This window comes from Amaranthus tricolor, chromosome 10 (assembly GCF_026212465.1).
Source record: "Amaranthus tricolor cultivar Red isolate AtriRed21 chromosome 10, ASM2621246v1, whole genome shotgun sequence".
In the NCBI taxonomy this organism is placed as follows: Eukaryota; Viridiplantae; Streptophyta; class Magnoliopsida; order Caryophyllales; family Amaranthaceae; genus Amaranthus; species Amaranthus tricolor.
Window position 1 is genome coordinate 13832920 of NC_080056.1, and position 20845 is coordinate 13853764.

General features: G+C 31.8%; 1 protein-coding gene across 2 annotated transcripts; it reads right to left on the reverse strand.

Moving 5' to 3' along the window:
* Window positions 1-772: 772 nt before the first annotated feature.
* On the reverse strand, window positions 773-9182 carry LOC130825904 (pentatricopeptide repeat-containing protein At4g21190). 2 transcript variants are annotated; one of them, XM_057691365.1, is made up of 6 exons: window positions 8755-9182; window positions 8567-8665; window positions 8181-8324; window positions 7878-8090; window positions 4951-5128; window positions 773-1498 (listed from the first exon to the last, which is right to left on the reverse strand). In XM_057691365.1, exons 1-6 carry the CDS (start codon window positions 8842-8844, stop codon window positions 1488-1490), a joined length of 735 nt encoding a protein of 244 aa, XP_057547348.1. In that variant the 5' UTR covers window positions 8845-9182; the 3' UTR covers window positions 773-1487. The 2 variants fall into 2 exon arrangements, with proteins under 2 accessions (XP_057547348.1, XP_057547347.1); XM_057691364.1 differs by lacking the exon at window positions 4951-5128 and having other exon boundaries at window positions 822-1498; window positions 8755-9178.
* Window positions 9183-20845: the final 11663 nt, after the last annotated feature.

Genomic DNA, 20845 nt, shown 5'->3' on the forward strand with positions numbered 1-20845 from the left:
TAGGTTTTTGTATATTTTGATTGACTATGTATATGTATGTTTATTTAGTTGTATATGTCAAACATTTGTATATATTTAGTTGTATATATATGTTTATTTAGTTTATCATAATCTCCAAACTTTTACTTACGAATGCTCGGACTTTTGGCGATGAATCATCCCGCCTAGAACATACATTGACTTGTAAAAACTTATGATGATGTGCAAATATATCAAACAAAAACGACTTAATAATTAGGGAAAATGATGCCGAAAATTCAACACAAATTCATTAATAACGATTACAAATACATAGTTTATTCATGACTTACGACCATTACAACCTAAGGTTCCTTCTTAAATTTTTTTCAATATCCTCTCGGTTTCTTCACTCTTGCGCGCCTTATCAATTGCTTCCCTTTTCAAGTTATGTATCTAGTTTCTAAGCTCCTCATTCTCTTTATCGAGCCTAATAATGATGTCTTTTTACCATTCGGTACCCTCCGGATTAATCCACCTAAAGTAGGTGCATCCCAATCCTTCATCTTGGAATAGTGGACAGGCAACATATCAACGCCCTGGATCAAAATCGCTCCAATCACGACCATATTCGACTTCATGACCACAATGACAATGCTCTTCCATTGAATGAAGCTTTTAGATATATTAATGAAAAAGTAAAGACTTTAATTAGAAACATTAAGTAAATTCAATAATAACATTAACAAAATCAACAAAAATTCAATTCAATAATAACAATAAAAAATTAGGTGTTTCGAATCGATTTGAAATCGGGTTTTGGTTCATAATGTTTTTTACATCATTATAAATCATTTTTGAAGTCTGATCAGATCTGTTTTGAACACCTCTAACTATCTATAATCAACAGTCATATGTAAGTGATCCTTTAGAAAACCACGAAATTGATTGTTAAAATATGAAGTTCACCCCCTTTGGCAAACCACAAATTTTATTATCACATCCAACCTTGGCAAACCACAAATTTTATTTTCACATCCAACCACCTAAGCAAGGAATTAGGATTTGCTGTACTAGTTGAATATGAATTTGTATTTTCTGAAATGCAAGTTTTGGGCTGAATTACATACTATCTATTACATCAATACTTCATGTTGAATATTGTGCTATATGTACACCATCAGCTAACCACACTATAGCCTATATGGCTATATCCATACAGATCTTACAAAAATGAAATACCATCTGGCTCCTCCTCATCTTCCTCCTCACAAGAACTAACAGTCGTACCACTATCATTAGACTCTCCTCGTTCACTGATCTGTCTAGCACCATCTTCATCGGAAAATTCATCTGGTCGCCTAGCTCGAACTCTAACACGCTTTCCCTTGATGTAACGATATTCCCATTTAGGTGGTGGATATTTTCGGTTCAACTTTTCATATTTGTCCATCATCCCAAGCTTTTTAAAGACGTTTCCCACCTTTGAAACTATTGAAGTCGTAGGACGAAGACCCAGCTCTTCCATGTCAGCAAAAACCTACAGAAAGGCCAAAGTATATAATGAATGCAACAACGAAACAGGTATGCACACTTGGGAGTATCAAATATCTAATCTTGACACCAATAAACCCAGTTCAGTTAAAATAGAAACATGGTTTCACCGTTGATTTTGTCAAGAAAACCACTAACCATCAGATGCAGGTAAATTCATCAAATCACAGTTTTGGGAGAAATAAATGGAGAAGATCGGCACATCAATGAAACTAGCAACGGGACTGGTTTAATTTTCCCAGAAATTTATTCAACTAGAGTACAAAATATGAAACGAATAGAAGGTGGTTTAGAGGCAGGAAAGCATTCTGTTGTTTCACTGGACAGCCTTTTGGTCTGATCTTTCATTTATCCTACAAAGGTGGTCCGACCAAAAGATGGTTTAAAAGTCTGTCCTTTTATTTATCCTACAAAGGTCCGACCAAAAGGGTGTGTGGTGTCAATTATCAAATCTAGTTGCTTCGCTGGACAAGAAGAGTCAGCTTATATCAGGACACTGGACCTTTGCAGACCCGCCAGCAGCAAGACTGGCCTGCATTGTGTCTTTGTGTTGTATTATAATCAAATCAAAGTGTTCAATTGTGCAACAGAGAAAAAATATTGAGGCTTTGAGACAGAGAAATAACCCAAGTCGGCTTCCTTGTCCATGTCCCAAAGCCGACTCGGCTTATAATGGATTGAAATCTTGATTTGTGGATGACTCAGCGTTTGGTTGGGAACCATGAAAGCCAAGTCGGCTTGGGATAGTTGGGCCAAAACAAACATTGCACTGTTTTGCATTCTTAGGCCAAATGTATGTATTTTTGGGGAATGGTCTATAAATAGCTCCGAAACACTTAGATCACATGTTAATTCCGTATTCTATATTATTCTATTTCAATTGTAATCCTAACCCTCAAGCACCAACTTTTGCTCATTATACATTACTCCACTGTAAATTGTAATCCACTACTAAAGTTCTTCAAGAAGTTGGTGTTTCATCAAATAATAAATATATATTAGACCTAGGGAGAATGTAACGCACTGGGTGCACCTTGGTAAGCTCTTGGTGTTGTTGATTGTGTTGATTTACTTTTCTTGCATTTGATCCCAAAATCAATTGGGACTTTGCCATTGATATTGGGGTTTCAAGATTGTTATATTAGAATCTCATCCTTGCAAAGCTTCAATTGGTAGTTAGACACTTAAAAATTTAATAGGAATCATAATTTTGGTTTATGGCAAGTGAAAAACAAAAGGTATCCTGATCCAAAATGGTAACCAAAGGCAATAAATGAAGTTTCTAAATAGTCCATGGACATGTCACCAACAAGATGAGAGTATATTGATTCTATAACAATCAGTGCAATCAAATTGTGCCTCTCAAATGAAGTCTTAAGAGAAGTGGTAGATAAAGACTACCAAGGCTATTTGAAACACATTGGAGTCATTGTACATGACTAAAAACGTTACAAACCAATTGCTCTTGAAGAGTAGATTGTGTGATCTCCGCTTGGAGGAAGATAAATCTCTAAAAACTTAACTAGATGATTTTTAAACAATTGTGACGGATTTAAAAAATATAGATGTAAAGCTTGATGATGAGCATTTGGCCATACACATGTGCTTTTTACCATCCTCTTTTAAAACTTTCGGGAAACATTGTTGTATGGTATAGAAAAATTTTGTTGTGACAATGTCACAACTGTTCTTACACAGAGATTTGATTTATAAGTCATTGTCATAAAAGACTCATAGCACGAATAATGGATTGTTTCTTAGAGTTCTAATGGTGGTGGCAAGAACAAAGGGAGATCAAAATCCAACGGTCCAAATAAATCCAAGACTTGTTATCATTGCAAGCTGAAAGGACACATTAAGAAAGATTATTAAAAGCGGAAGAATTTGCATTCCAAAAAAGAGGGTAATGGTCCGCATCCAATTTTTGGGAGCACTAGCTATGTATATGATAGTGAATATAGGGGTGTGCTTGTTGCCACTCACTGGTATAAAAGAAAAGATGAATGGATTCTAGATTGTAGTTGTTCATTTCATACTCCCACTAAGGACTTATTGCTAACTATGATGAGGTGGATGAAGAACTTGTCACTATGGATAATGATGAAACTTATAAGGTGATTAAGATTGGGAATGACCACATTAAAATGTATGATGGGATGATGAGAACGTTGGTGGATGTTAGGCATGTATCGAATTTGAAAAGGAATTTAATCTCCTTAGGTATCCTTGATATGAAAAAAAAAGATGCAGGTGTAGTTGTGAAGGTGGAGGGATAAGATTGCCAAAGGCTCTCTAGTGTAATGAAGGGAAGCATGGTTGGAAGGTTTTATGCACTACAAGGCTCCATGATAACTGTCTTAACGAACCTCTCCAAAAGCATAATTTCTGATTATGATAATAGAATTTGGCACTTGAAATTAAGTCACCTTGAAATTAAGTCACATAAGTGAATATGAGATGAATGAGTTGAGCAAGCAAGGTATTTTGGTGGGAATAAACCATGGAATCTCTCTTTCTTAAACAATGTATTTATTAAGCACAAGAGTGTTAGCTTTTAAAGATTGTTGCCCACAACACTAAGGAGGTCCTAGTTATATGCATTCTTATGAAGTCAATCTAAGATCTCTTTGGCTTGTTGTAATTACTTGTTCACTTTCATTGATGACCACTCTCAGAAAATTTGATGTTACTTTATCAAGACAAATGATGAAGGAATAGGTGTTTTCACAAATTGGCTTTTGGAAGACAAGGATTGCGAAGAAAATGGGAAAAAACATCATATTGAGGACCGTCAATGAGCTTGAGTTTATTGAGAAGAAGCTTCCCAAATGTTGGTCATAGAATAGGATAGTGAGGCATAAAAACTTGTGTAGTTAGGCCCCAATATGGTATTGCCGAGAGGATAGATAAGACATTGTTGGAAAGAAAAAGATGTATGTTGAACCAATCAAAGTTGGGAAAACAATTTTAAGCCGAAGCAGTGTCTATGGTGTGCTACTAGGTCAACTAGTCTCCACATTCCACACATAACTTCAAACCTCCCCAAGGGGTATGATATAATTCTTAGGTTGATTATTCAAATCTGAAAATATTTGGTTGTTGGCTTATATCCATGTGTGAAGGGAAACTTGAACCTAAAGCATAAAAATGCATTTTGATGGGCTAAGGGTTCGGTGTTAAAGGGGCATGGTGTGAGAATACTAAAAGCAAAATTAACTTCTAGATGTTGTATTTTATAAAGTACTTATGCTTGCTCCAGTTTTGAAAACTATTTCTACAAACAATGTAGGTTCAACACAAGATGTCAATAAAGAGTGAAGCTTTCTAGAGCTTTGGAAGCTCCTAGAGTTGGGAATGACATGTATCAACCAATGGAATTATGTTCAAATGTACAAAAGGAGGCATTAAAGAATGTAATTACGTGGTCTATACTCTTACTGTTTGCTGATAAGGTGGAGGACATTGATGCTCCCAACTCGTATACAGAAGTTACGGCTTCAACGGGTGCTAGCAATTGGCTAGGATCCATGAAGCAAGAGATGAAACCTCTTACCGAAACAACACTCATTCCATTGTGAAAGCACCTAAAAAAAAGGATTGTAGCGTGCAAGTGGGACTTCAAAAAAAAAAGAAGAAAGGATTAGATCCATGGAAGATGGCTCAATCTACAAACCTTAGGTAGTTGCAAAAAGGTTATTCTCATATTGAAGGCATTGATTAACATGAGATGTTCTCTCTAGTGGTGAAGCAACCTTCAATTAGAGCCCTATTGACTTCAATCATTGCATTTCAATAAAATGTTTATCAAGTATGACTACAAAATTTTAATGTACAAGTAATTTAGGTGAAAATATATGTATCCACAAAAGTACGAGGATATAGAAACTCTTGCTACAGTCCTCTAGTCCCTTGTAATTTCAATTTGCGCGTGGATTGCATTTAAATAGGAACATTCATTATTTATAAAGTTCTGCAAAACAAAAAAGGGGGGCATACTAATCAAACATAACTTGCGTATTCAACATGATGTATGCACATTAAATTCATAATTGAAGAGTACCTACACTGACAAAAGAACCAACGAAAAAAACAACTACCCTAAAGAGTAAAGAATAATTACACAATACAAACATAGAGTCACTTAAGGTTCCTCAATGAAATATGCTGATAAAAGCTAAGCTTAAGTCATTTTCGAAAGTATCAAATCTTAAAAATATTGACGTCTTAGATTATTGAAATTTTAAGAATTGAAAATACGTTAGAAGTATGTAACCTAAAGTAAATAAGAAACTCAAAACTGCAACTATGTTTAGTGTAGATTGTGTCTATTGATCTAGAGTAGTAGTTTACTATTTTCTAAGAATTCATTCAACACTATCTGATACTTGATCACTGAACATATAAAGTACATGAATCATGATCATAAGTATGAATATTATCATAGTCAAATACTCCTTTCATCCCACAAAATACAACTTCTGTGATCTGTCCCACATACAATGTGACATCACCAACTTCCCAATTTGAACTATCCTAATTATATTTATTACTCCTGTATCGAACCACATATATGTTGAAATTGGATTCCTCTTTGTTAATTATGTGACTCAATAATTTACTCCTAAGAATGATTGGACATCAATAGAAAAGATTCAATGTATTGGGTGAATGAGTAATGTTTTGTAGTTTAGTGTGAGTTTCTGCAAAGAACAATACTGCTGCTGCTCCTGTTACTCATTGCTCGAACGAGCAGCTACGAGCTGGAGCTTATGGAGGCCATTGCTGCCTGTGCTCGAGTGAGCAGGCTTAGAGCTCGTGCAAGCATACAAACTTGGATGCATTCTTACTTGTTCTGGATACAAGTGCTCAGACAAGCACTCATTGTGTTTGGATCACAAGAGCGCAATGTCTAGTAGGGGTGTTCAAAAAAACCCGGTTTGCAAAACCCGACCCAGATTATCCAGTATCCGATTATTCAAACCGGATAATTAACCCGATTTGTCAAAACGGGTATTTCAGACTGGGTGCCCGGTTTATAAACCGGGTATTCGGGTCGCATCCGGATATAAATTTTTGTAAATCCGGATACCTGGTATCCGATTTTTTTTTTTTTTTTTAATTTTAAAATGCTTCCACCTTCTAATTTTTTATAGCTTCCAATTGTAGGTATATGAATATATAGTGAAATTGTTTTGTATAAATTTAGCTTCCGTAACTGTAGTTATTTTAAAAATATGCAATTGTATATGTTGGTATCTTCATCTCCATTATTCTAGAACAAATATGCAACTACTATTTTTCTGTGGGTATATCGTATATGAGTATATCAGTAGCCAGTGGGTATATGAGTATATCAGTGAGTTGAGGTAGCAATTTTAGGTGGGTAATTGGGTATATCAGTGGGTATATTGGGGATTTTTCTAGCTCTAAAAAGTTTATGGATTCACCCTAAATTTATTTAGAAGTTGTTTTTAACTTTATATTTATGACTAATTAAGTTAAGTAATTCTAGAGATTTAGTATTTGAATTTTATATAAAAGAAATTCTAAAAGAAATAAGGAAATAAAACACATGTTTTAGGAAATAAACAAAGTCGGGTATTCAATTTTCGACCCGGTTTAAACCGGGTCGAAACCGGGTCACAATTTTAGGTATCCGAAAAAGCGGGTACCCAAATTTCTGGATCCGGGTCGACCAGGTACCCGGTTTTGAACACCCCTAATGTCTAGCATGGTGGAAGTAATAAGCTGGTTTTACTTGGCATATACTATATACCTCAAGTCTTGGTTCAGCATTCATGTAAAGTATTGTAAAGAGATTAGAGAGCCACAAAAGCTAGGGTTTTAGTGAGAGGATCCACTAGATAACTTTGTGCATTTATGCTTAAAATTAGTGAAAGCCTGATTATTGTACTCTCTTGTAAACACTACAAATCATCAATACATTTGTCTTCCATCATTTGGTTAGCGGAGTGGATTTTCCTACCTCTCAATTTTTGGTCTTATTTGTTCTTCAATTCCTGTAACTCTGTTGTTCTTTGATTGTAACCCTATATATCTACCATTTCTCTAACACTCTTTCTCCCACTATCACTCATAGTTCCACCCCATCAATATTTACACAATCATAGCAAAAAGTTTGAATCAATCATCATTTATTTTTTGACTTATTACAATATAGGCCACCACACCACCTCTAAACACCTCCTACATGTTGTGACAAAAGTAACACGGTAACTGATGTTGAATGGAGAAAATATCGTGTAAAACAAGCAAAACGATGTGATCACTACAAAGCAAAGAATGATCAAAACTTTTAATCAATATATTAGAACGATAGATTATAGAAGTATGGTAGAACATACATCAAACATCTTGTCATGAATATCTCTGCTATAGTAAATGCTGATCATCTTGTCAAAGAACATGCGAGGCGTGCTTTCCAGATTTTCCGAAAACAATCTTGTCCAAAGATCTTCAGCCTCCTCAAGTCTGTCTTCCTCCCCTAATGCATTCAGTAATGTATAATAGCTTCCCATCGTCCTTCCTTGACCTTTGCTTAGCATCCACTTTGTAACCTACATTTACATGACCAAAAGTAACCAGCTCATTCAAAAGACAAAGTCCTCATTTCAATATTCAAGATGTCCTTCAACACAACTTGTTACCTGAATAATTCTCTTCCATTCCTTTTCATCCTCTAGGACCTTCAATGCTTTCTTCACAGTGATTAAAGGAAACTCTAAGTCCCAAGCAATGAAAGCATCAAGAGCCCCATATACTTCTTCTTTAACATTTGACAATTCTTTCACCTACAATGTGAAACATTTATAGCATTACTATAAAGCAACAAGAGCCCCATAGTAAGATTTATCCTTGACATTAATATCCCTTATATCATGCATATGGAAAACCTTATCTGAGGGTGAAATGTTGGTAAGGGATCCTATGCCCTCAAAACAAATCCGATCTAAGTCACCGCTCATTGTGCCTCTACAGTCAACAAGCTAAGTCAATAATATTTTGAGAAAAGAACCATAAAAAGTAACCTTACACAGTCAACAAGCTTTTTAGACTTAGATATTGTCCCAATTTTCTTCCGGCTCTTCCATACTCTAGGATATCTGGGTCTTGGTCCTTTTAATTCACAAACCTATCAAACCATGAAATACAACAAAATTTATCAAAATTTAAATTTAACAAAAAATAATATTAATTGCAAATGATAATTAGCAAGCTTACAATCACATTTCTAGAGCTGCAACTGCCGGAAAGATGAAAAGAATCCAAACTAGGAGAAATCATATAAGATGGGTACCTTAAACTAAGCATATTTAAACAGAAATTATTGCTAAAAATCCTGAAAATTGGAGGGGTTAAAATACTAGATGTATTGAGGTACGCGACATATACAATACACCCAAATGCTTATCTACAATCTTTTCACTTACAGTTTACACCCATTTGAAAATTTGAAGAGGATTAAGGAAAACTTTATACTTTTGGAACACAGTGTGGTTGCAGAGGATAACAAAAGAATTTAATCTTTGGTAAATGGAAAAAATCGGAACCCTGTGATTAAGAATTGAAGAAAGTTTGAAACTGATTTTGAGTTCTAATGTTATATTGAAGGGAAGGCTAAAGAGCAACATCCAGCAGAAATGTGGTAAAATAAAAAATGTGCATCTTTGTTTTAATTTTATTTTTTTTTTAATATTTTCTTTATAAAATAAATTTTTATTTTTTAAAAATTATTAGTGAAGTTATTGTTATTTCAATAATTCCAATTTACTATGATAAAACATTTAGAAAATTAAAAATGTGACATTTTTAAAGCTCCGATGAATGGAGGAAAATTGATTGAATGTTGATAATATGTCAGTTGGAATAATTCTTTAAACCTAATAAAAATCTGATGAGATTAATTTCTTCCTCCAGAAAATACATAACAAGAAAAATTGAAAGTTTAAGGATTTTTGTTTAATCATCACATTACCATATGTTTTATTAAAACAATAAAAGAATATGTAATGCGTCACTTTTATATATCACGTTTTTCCTCCTTAAATTTATAGGTAATTGAATATGAAAACTTTGATTTTTTTTATTAAACTTTATTTCTTAATGAATAATAAAAGTAAGAAAAAGGTTAATTCGTAAAACTTTGATTTTTCAAATACACATATTTTTAAGAAAAATACATTTTTCTTAAATTGATCTTAGTAGTTTTAAATGACTAAAATTATTAATTATACCTTATTTATGATAAAAAAACAATTAGAATTAAAAATAATTGTTAACTAAAAATAACCTTATAATTAAAACTCTTAAATTATGTAATAATATTTAGTGTAATGTCAAAATATACGTCAACTTAATTATTCAGCTAACTTTAATATTTAAAAATAATAACTAAAATCTTATCAAGAATAATATTACAATGATAATCATGATAAAAAAAATTAATTTAGAGTATGTCATAATTAGTAAAGTGTTTGTGTATGGATATACGTATATTCATTTCATAGAAGAATATTGTTTTTAGTTATTTCACAGAAGAAAGTTTGATATAATATTTAGTCAGATTAATTAGTTTACTTAGGAATGAAATTTTTTATTAGTAGAAATTATTTTATAAATAAAATATTATTTTAATTAGTAAAATAGATTTAATTTATTAATAATCTTTTTAACTAGTAAAATATAGTTATAATCAATTAAAATTGTTTGTTTAGAAAAATAAACAATATATATTCAATAAATTTTATTTATATAAATTAATAAACTAACACATGTGCATTACACGGGAATTCTACTTTATATCTGAATTAGATGTGATTTAGTATAATTGGAAGAAACAATATTTTTTCATTTTTTTAAAAATACAATCATATAATATAATAAAAATATTAAAATTTTGTAAATGTTATATTTTTAAAAACTCTGACAAAGGGGGAATTTACTTGATTGAGGGGGTGTTTGGCTGTTGGTTGTCGGTGGTTGACTTTTTTAGTTGACTTGTTTGACTAGCTGGAAATATTAGTTGTTTTATTTGCTTTTAAGCTAGCTGCAAAATCCAGTTGTTTGTGAAGATGTTTGGTATTTTGAGTATTGGCTGTTGGCTGTTTATTAGAGAAAAAGTAGGCTAACAAGGCAAAAGCCAACCAAAAAGTTAGCTGGAGCAACTTTTTCATTTTAGCTTAAAAGCCAGCTTTTCAGCTGCTTTAAAAGCTATTTACCAAACACTTTTTTTGATTATTTGACCAACTAACAAGCCAAAAGTCAATAGCCAACCAAAAAGTTAAGCCAAAAACCATGTACCAAACACCCTCTAAATGTTGGTTATATTCAGCTAAAATGATACCTTATGCCTAAATAGAAATTTGAAGAGACGAATTATTCCTCAAGAAAATAAGTATAAGGAAAATTGCAAGTTTTATGACTTTTGCTTAATAATTATTATATTACTAATATAAAAATCTGTACAATGCTTTTATATATATATATATATATATATATATATATATATATATATATATATATATATATATATATATATATATATATATATATATATATATATATATATATATATATATATATATATATATATATATATATATATATATATATATATATATATATATATATATATATATATATATATATATATATATATATATATATATATATATATATATATATATATATATATATATATATATATATATATATATATATATATATATATATATATATATATATATATATATATATATATGGGAGGGATCTAATGAGAAGGGGTATGAAAATGAGAAGGGTGAGAAGGATTTTGAGCCGTCGATTTCTCAAAGATCTAATGGTGTGGATATCAAGCCGGAAAAAATAGGGCAATTAAAAAAAAAATGCAAATTCGGTTTTTTTGAAGAACAGGGACTTTCTCTTCTGCGAAATCTTCGAAAAACCTTCAAAACCTTCGAAAAACCTTCGATTTATTCTGCGAAATCTTCCTCTTCTCTTCAATTAAGGTATGCAAATTAGAAATTTACCATTTTATAGTTTTTATTTTTCGATTTGTTTTGATTCATTTCTTAGTTTTCATTTTCTTCTGCGAAAATGTTCCTCTTCTCTTGATTTCTTAGTCTGCCAAAAATCTTCACTTGTTTTCGATTTCTTATGTGTACCTTTTACAAATTCAGATTTGTTTTGATTGCTTTCTTAGTTTTTCATTTTCGTTTTCGATTTAGTATCTTCAAAACTGAGAGTCAGATTTTCATTTTCGTTTTCGATTTAGTATCTTCAAAACTGAGAGTCAGATTTTCATTTTCGTTTTCTTTGTTGATTTTGATTTACAGACTCAGATCTTGATTTGAATCTTCTTCTTCCCTTGAATTAAGGTATGCTAATTGAAGATTTACATTTTAGGATTTATGTATCTTCAAAACTCAGAGTCAGATTTTCATTTTCGTTTTCTTTGTTGATTTTGATTAACAAACTCAGATTGAGATACTATAGAAGATTTACAAAAAGTGCTTAATATGGAAGATTCACCAAAAACTTCCAACAATGAAAAAGAATTGTCAGGAGGTAATGTTATTATGTTCTTAGAAAAATCTTTGTTGCCAAGGTGAATGCTACTATGTTCTTAGAAAAAGATACTATGTTGTGATTAAAAGTTACTATGACAATGTATAGCTACTGTCTTCTCTTTTGTAATATTGAAAATCTTTGTTGCCAAGGTCAATGCTACTATGTTCTTAGAAAAAGATACTATGTTGTGATTAAAAGTTACTATGACAATGTATAGCTACTGTCTTCTCTTTTGTAAGTTTGAAAAATCTTTGTTGCCAAGGTCAATGCTACTATGTTCTTAAAAAAAGATACTATGTTGTGATTAAAAGTTACTATGACAATGTATAGCTACTGTCTTCTTTTTTCAATTTTGAAAATCTTTGTTGCCAAGGTGAATGCTACTATGTTCTTAAAAAAAGATACTATGTTGTGATTAAAAGTTACTATGACAATGTATAGCTACTGTCTTCTTTTTTCAATTTTGAAAAATCTTTGTTGCCAAGGTGAATGCTACTATGTTCTTAAAAAAAGATACTATGTTGTGATTAAAAGTTACTATGACGATGTATAGCTACTGCCTTCTTTTTTTAATTTTGAAAAAACTTTGTTTCAAAAAGTAAATGCTACTATGTTTTTAGAAAAAGATACTATGTTATGATTAAAAGTTACTATGACTATGTATAGTTACTGTCTTCCTTTTTTAATTTTGGAAAAACTTTGTTGCAAAAGTGAATGCTACTATGTTCTTAGAAAAAGATACTATGTTGTGATTAAAAGTTACTATGACGATGTATAGCTGCTGTTTTCTTTTTTTAATTTTGGAAAAACTTTGGATTGTTATACAGGGACTCAAATTCCAAGAACTATTACACAAGTTACCCCAAATGGTTCAACCCTGTGGATTCCTCATTGTGAGTTTGATAAAAAGCCATTTGTTGGTATGGCTTTTGAAAACTTAGAGAAAGCCTTAGATTTTTATGGTAAATATGCTGAAATTTGCGGTTTTGATATACGTTCATCTACTACCTACAAAAAAAAGGGTATTGTTTTTTTAAAATATTTTGTTTGTAGTAGGGAGGGTATCATAAAACCTAAACCTAAGAAAAGTGCAGATGTTGTTGCACGTTGTAAGAGATCAACCAAAAGAATTGGTTGTAAAGCTAGATTGATTTTGAAATATGACATAGCGAAGAGAACATACCATGTTTTAAAATTCGAAGAGGCGCACAATCATTGTCTAGTTAGCCCTACATCGCGTCAATTTTTATTGGGTAATAGGAAAATGACTTTGTTGCACAAAAATTTCATATCTAAGAATGCACGGGTTAATATAGGACCGGTTAAATCCTTTAGATTGTTTAAGGAAAATGTCGGGGGTTATGAGAATGTGGGAGTGACAATGCAAGATTTTAAGAATTTCCATAGGGATTTGAAAGCATATATTAAAGGAGATGATGGGAAGATGTTGATCGAGAATTTTATCAGAAAAAGAGATATTTACACGGGGTTTTATTTTGATTATGCTTTAGATGAGGAGGACCACATATCACGTTTATTTTGGGCCGATGCGATAAGTAGAAAGAATTATTGTTTATTTGGAGAAATGGTTACTTTTGATTGTACTTATAACACCAATAAGTATAGCATGGTTTTAGCCCCTTTTACTGGTGTAGATCATCATAAGTCTTGTATTACATTTGGTATAGGTTTATTAGCTAAGGAAGATAGTGAATCTTTTGAGTGGTTATTTAGAACTTTTTTACATTGTATGGGGGAGTGTATGCCAATATATTTGATAACTGATCAAGACCCTGCAATGAAAATTGCGATTAAAAATGTATTTCCACACACAATACACAAACTTTGCATGTGGCACATCATGAGTAAAGTGACTGATAAAGTTGGACCGGAATTGAACAAAAATGAAGATTTTTTGAAAGAATTAAATGGGTGTGTGTGGAATATTGATCAAGAAGAAGATGAATTTGAGGAAAAATGGGAGGGAATTATGACCAAATACAATCTTCAAACAAATAAATGGTTTACTAGTATATTTAGTATACGAGATCAATGGATACCCGCATATTTTAGGGATATCCCATTGGGGGGGATTTTGAGAACTACATCCCGATCGGAAAGTGTTAATAGTTTCTTCAACCATTTTTCAAACCCGCACATGACACTTGTTGAATTTTATATGAGTTATGAAAGTGCAATGGATGCACAGAGGTACAAACAAGATAAGCTCAATGCTGAATCACTTCACACAAACCCACAATATAAAACACCATTGCCGATTGAAAAACATGCCGGTGAAGTCTATACTAGAAAAATATTTTTTCTTTTTCAAAATGAAGTTTATAAGTCTTGTTTCAAAACTTATATTCAAAGTATTGAAAAGATTGAAAGTGTGGAAAGTATAACTGTTTTGGACTCAACGGTAAGTAAGATGTACAAGGTGAAATTTATACTGGGAAGTTCGATTGACGAGTTGAAGGTAGATTGTGATTGCAAGTTATTTAAACGGATAGGAATATTATGTTCCCATGCGATTTGTGTTATGAGTGCAAGACAAATAACACAAATACCACAGCAATATGTTTTAGATCGTTGGACGAAGCTAGCATTAAAGAAGCCTATTTTTGATTTGCATGGGAATCTAATTGAAGAGAGCAAAAAGTGTAACAACGTGGGGAAGTTGTTGGGGGAAGTTTGGTGTGAAATATTCAATTGTGTAGGTTTAGCTCAACGGAGTGAGAGTGATTTACAATCACTTTTACAAAACCTAAAAGATATTAGTAGAAAATTGGAGGAAAGTGATGATGTGAGGGTGGACATTACTAAAGAGCAACAAATCGAATTGTTAGTAGGCACAAGTTCATCTTCGACAATGGAAATACAAAACCCAATCCAATCAAAGAACAAAGGAAAAAGGCAAAGAATAATTGGGGAAAAGGAACAAACTATTGAGCAAAGCAAGAAGCCCAAAAGAAAGTGCAAAACTTGTGGTAAATTTGATTATCATGATAGTCGAAATTGCCCATCAACAAAAGATACCCCACTTAAGGTATAAAATATATAATTTGCTTATATTTTATTGTATCCTTATTTAATAATTTGATTATGTAAATGAAAGTGCAAAATTTTTGTTATGCAGGAAAATTGATGCTGAAGAACAGATAGATGAAGAGATTATATTAAGATGACTATGGATAGCTACTGTCTTTTGTTTTGTAATTTTGAAAAATCTTTTGTTGCAAAAATGAATGCTACTATGTTCTTAGGAAAAGATACTATGTTGTTATTAAAAATTACTATGACAATGTATAGCTACTGTCTTCTGTACATTTGACTGTTTATGCACATCCACTCCATTCCCCCTCCTTTGTTATGCACCTTACTTGCCTCATTACTACTATTTTCCTTCGACACTGTTCTCTGCTCATCACAATCATCTATAATTAGTAGTGCCTCAAAGCCATTACTAGTCATTAGAGGATTACACTGGTATTGTGAAATCTCCCCAATTGGAGCACACGGATGTTCTGCTGGATTCATAGCATCCTCCTTACTAGTGGATGCACAAGGTTCAAGAACATCAGCTGTTACTGCAATTTTAGTATTCCTACATGCTGCTAAATTTGCCCATTAAACATGGCGATTTTCTGGTCAATTGATAAACCTTTATTTTTTCTCACCCACTTCGACTTTACCGGCCTGAAACCATCCTCATTTACCAACAGATTAGGCCGGTGATTGGTTTGCTTGATGCCAACCCGACACTCCAATTCATGTGCCCAAACAAGTTAGAAGAAAAAAAGGTTCATTAATAACTGCATAAGAACTTCTTCTTTATCTTTTTCAACTTAATCGCATCTAATAGAAGTAATTAATATCTTTGATTGAATTAATAGGAAAGCAAAGTACTGAAGTTAGCCATATATTCAAAAAAAAAAAGTAAGTAATTAATATCTTTTCAAATTGGATTGAGGATCCATTAGTAATGCAAAACTCTTTGATTCAGGTTCTTCGAGATGGACGATGGAGCATATATTCAAAATTGTTAAACAACATTCAAAAAAAACAACAAAAAAGGCAACAGATTGTCAATCAGATTGTCAACAAAAAGTAACTATGACAATGTATAGCTACTGCCTTCTTTTTTTAATTTGGAAAATAGAAAAAGATTGTCAGTCATAAAAAACTTCACACTAGATTATCTAGTAATTAGATTAGCTAGTAACTACAGTAATTAGATTATCTACTATGTTCCATCAAATGTTTGTACAACTAAAAAATTCACAACTTCATCTTGTACTTCACATTAACGAATCTTTAATCTTCTGATAGAAACTTGTTTGGCAATGGAGCGTCTTTTATCCTTAAAATTGGACACCTCTTCTAAAACTTTAGATCTTTGTTTGTTCAAATCAGATAACAATAAAGATCCAGCAATCTTAACTCTTGCAACATGTCTCAATGGAGCCTACATAAAAAGAAAATACATTTAGTTTGAATCTTTTAATTAGAATGTCATTCAAAAAAATTCATTTAAAGATAATATTAAGAAGAAAAATCGTAACTGCATTCAATATTGGACACTGGAAATCAACTGTTCCCTCAAAAAATAGCATGCTCATCATCATGAATACATCACTTTCAATGTTAGTCCTAGCAGTCGTTTTCCAATCAGTGGGAACTCGTTCCAATTTCCATAATGGAATAACATCAGTAGCTTGCATCTTATCATCAAAAATTGTTGACAGCAAATCTTTCTACAAAAGTTTCATTTAAATATTTATTAATAAATATTTCATAATCTTAGCAACATAGGCAAAAGGTTTTTCAGGATAATAAAATGCTACACATACCATAGTGTCACCTAGCTTTCTAATTTCTTCTTCTGAAATAGCAGTATGGTTCACATTGTCAATCCATTGCACTATTCTTAACTTCATATTCAAAAGAAGTAAGAAGTACTGACTGCCCTTCAGTATTGGAACCACAATCTGTATATTATATATCACTGAATCAATAAATATATCTAAAAAAAAGTGACTGCACAAGTACTAACTACCTATTAGTAGCTATAATAACTAAAATAGTGACTATATAAGTAAATCAATCATTAAAAAAATATCTTACCAGATCAAACTTAGACAAATCAACTTGGTTGAAATCCACCCATTTGACCCAAGAATCATAAATTGAATCAATTTGTTGAGAACCACCATTATTATTAAAATCCAACAAAGCAAGCTGTAAAAATAAACAATGAAATAACTAAAAATAGTTCAAAATAAAAGAAAAGTTATTTAGAATAAAAATGACAAAAAACGTACACTAGAACTAGCATTAAAAATGAACTTTTTGGAAGATTGTTTGTTCTTTTCATTTTCATTGAGTAATAAACACCAACAATCCACAACAGAAACATGAGTACACTTTGAGGGATCCCCTAGAGTATAAAACTCTTCCCTTTGAATTCTCAAATTGTCCTCAAAATTCACAAGCAATTCACTGTCAAATAAAAGGAATAAAATAAGTATAATAAAAAACAAAAATCACAAAAAAAGAAAAACAAAAAAAAAGACTCACCTATTGTCGAAACATTTGTCAAAAACAAAACAATAGTCGACTGTTTCTTGAAGTAACGAACCAAGTGTTCTCATATATTTTTTGTTTGATTTCATCAGATGTGAAACAAACGTAAATTTATCATTCAAACCTCTAAAAGGAATGGAACACTTTGCCCTGCCATGTATCAATACATTCTCATAACCATGGCTTTCAAAAACAGTGACATTATTTGCCACATCATCAACAACTTGATCCAATTCAACCTCATCCACTACATCATCTTCAATTACCTGATGCAAAACATCTACATTACCCTCATCAGCAACAAAAACCTCATTCACCATACTTGGAATAGAGGTAACCCATTTAACCGTGTCAACTATCTCATCGATTGTATTCAGCACGGTAGGATTCATGAAAAAACTTTGGGTTTCAGAAAAAGATGTGGATGAGGTAGAAGGAACATCAGCAAAAGGGACAGGAGGAGAAGAAAATGAACGTTTTTGTTCTAAGAACAACTTAATTTTCTCCATGTAAAACTCAGAGACAACTTGAGTGTCCCTCCTCATGAGCATCAGCAACTCACATATTTCCTACAAAAATAAGTAAAGATAAAGTTAAATGTTGTTCAAATTAAAGTAACTATAACATTATAAAAAAAAAATACTATGTTATGATTATTTTCCAAAAGTGAATGCTACTATGTTCTTAGAAAAAGATACTATTTTATCATTAAAAGTTACTATGACTGTGTATAGCTACTGTGTTCTGTTTTGAAATTTTGAAAAATATTTGTTGCCAAGGTGAATGCTACTATGCTCTTAGAAAAAGATACTATGTTCTTAGAAAAAGATACTATGTTGTGATTAAAAGTTACTATGACAATGTATAGCTACTGTGTTCTATTTTGAAAATTTGAAAAATGTTTGTTATACAGTTCAGGGACTAATTATACTTGTTATTATTAAATTAGGGATGAACTGATTATACAGTTCAGGGACTGATTATGTTCAGGGACTGATTAAAAGTTACTATGAACTAATGCCAAGTTACTATACATTGAAAAATGCTACTGTCTTCAAAAAAAATATTTGTTATTATTAAAAAATATAATGTTGAAGGCAACATAAATAAGTAAGATTATACTTACATCTACGGCTAATCGGCGTATATCAGAATTACGCATTGCATTTGAAGGCAACTGAAACTCAATTTTATCATCGTCTTGCACTGTTTGATCTCTGAAGGATTCTTTATTTACACTTGGTTGTGTAGTATCAACGTGGTTCACCTTTAACCCAACAGCTTGACCATACTCAAACACCATCGTCTCACTCACAGGATATGTACTCAAAATTAAACCACTGCCAAAATGATTAGCAGATGTTTCCTCCTTAATTCTTTTTGACACATCCTTATCAGTCCAATGAGAGATAAGAGGTAAAGAGGATGGCAAAGAGATATTCTTGAATTTCAAACGATGAAAATAAATAATTTCCAACAAAACAATGCATCCAGAAAAAAATTGCAACTTTCCTTTACGATATCTAATAACAGAGTCACAAAACTGATCAAGACCATATTTACACCAATTAAAAGTACTAATCTTATTGGGATCTACTATAGACTTTACAATCTTAAGGTCTATTGTTCTGTTTTGGGTAGGGGCTAAGAAAGAAGAAATAGCATGCAAAACAAAAAGTTGCTTGAACTCATCCCCACCATCAATCATCTTAGGGATCATTCGTTCAAGCAATTCTAAGGGAATTGCTGCATTTGTATCTTCATAACCAAAAAAGGATCTAAATTCTTGTTTCAAGGGAAAATCAGGATTATACTTGTTCGCACACCTTGAAACTAATTCTACATCATTGTTTGGATTCAGAGGTAGACAAAAAAAACATCATATACGTCATGTTCAGAAATTTGAAAGCACTTGAAAGAGTCTATTGAAAACATACAACTACCGGGATCAAAACAATCTACAAGCCAACCAAGCATTGCAGATGGATTTCTACATAACTTTAAACTAAGAAGGCCACCAAAACCAATCTCTCTCACTGAGATTTTTTGTTTCTCAGTGAATCCCTTCATCAATTTGATCAATTGAGAAGGTCTACTTTTGGTCTGAAATGTAGATCTCAACCTGCAACAACAAAAAAAATGTACAATGTTCTTAGAAAAAGATACTATGTTATCAATAAATGATACTATGACTATGAATAATTACAATGTTGATGACTTGGAATACTTTGTTGGAATTACAATGTTGGAATTCAACATAATAGTCGATAAAATTACCTTACAGACCTTTGTTGTACATTGTCAGTTTCCTCAGCTCTTCTCTTTCTTGTGTTGGAATTCAAATGTAAATTAGAAGTGGAGGGAATATCAACTGGAATACTGCGACCTCGTTGATGACCTGACTTCGAAGTTGACGAACCTCTTGTTTTTGCCATGACAACTAAAAAAAAGTGTGATAATCGAAGTTGAAGTCATCATCATGAAGATCAAAATGTAAAGGAAATAAAAATGTAATGTCGAGAATAATGAAAATCCAGAATGAAAAAGAATGAAAATGTAATGTCGAGAATAACATTACCTTCTGACAATCATCATGACAACTAAATAACAGAATAATACTCAAATCCAGAATAAAAATCAAAATGTCGAGAATAAAAAAATCAAAACCCTAAAAATCGAATGAAAATGTAAAATCGCTGAATGAAGATCAACAGAAATTAACCCTAAATATCAAATACCACAGTAATATTCAAATAAACACCAAAAATCGAAGAAAATAAACCCTTAAATCAAGAACGGTTGTGTTTTTATATACTAATTCAAGAACTGAAACAACAACACAAAACAAGCAAAAATGTCTACATTGTTGAGTTTTATTGAAGAAATACCTGAAATAAATTCGAAGAACGATTGAAGAACAATGAAAATGTCGAGATTCAAACGAAAGCAAAGCAGATTAAGTGTTGAAGAACGGGAGGAAGATGCAGATTCAAACGAAAATTCTTGAGGAAGATGGAACGGGAGGAAAGTAAAGTAGGAGAGAGAAAAAAAATTCTTTATATATTGAACCGGTTAATCAATAAAAAACCGGTTCATATTACATGTAAAAAGCAAAATGAACCGCGTGCAACTATCAAATTAAACAAATTAAATCTGT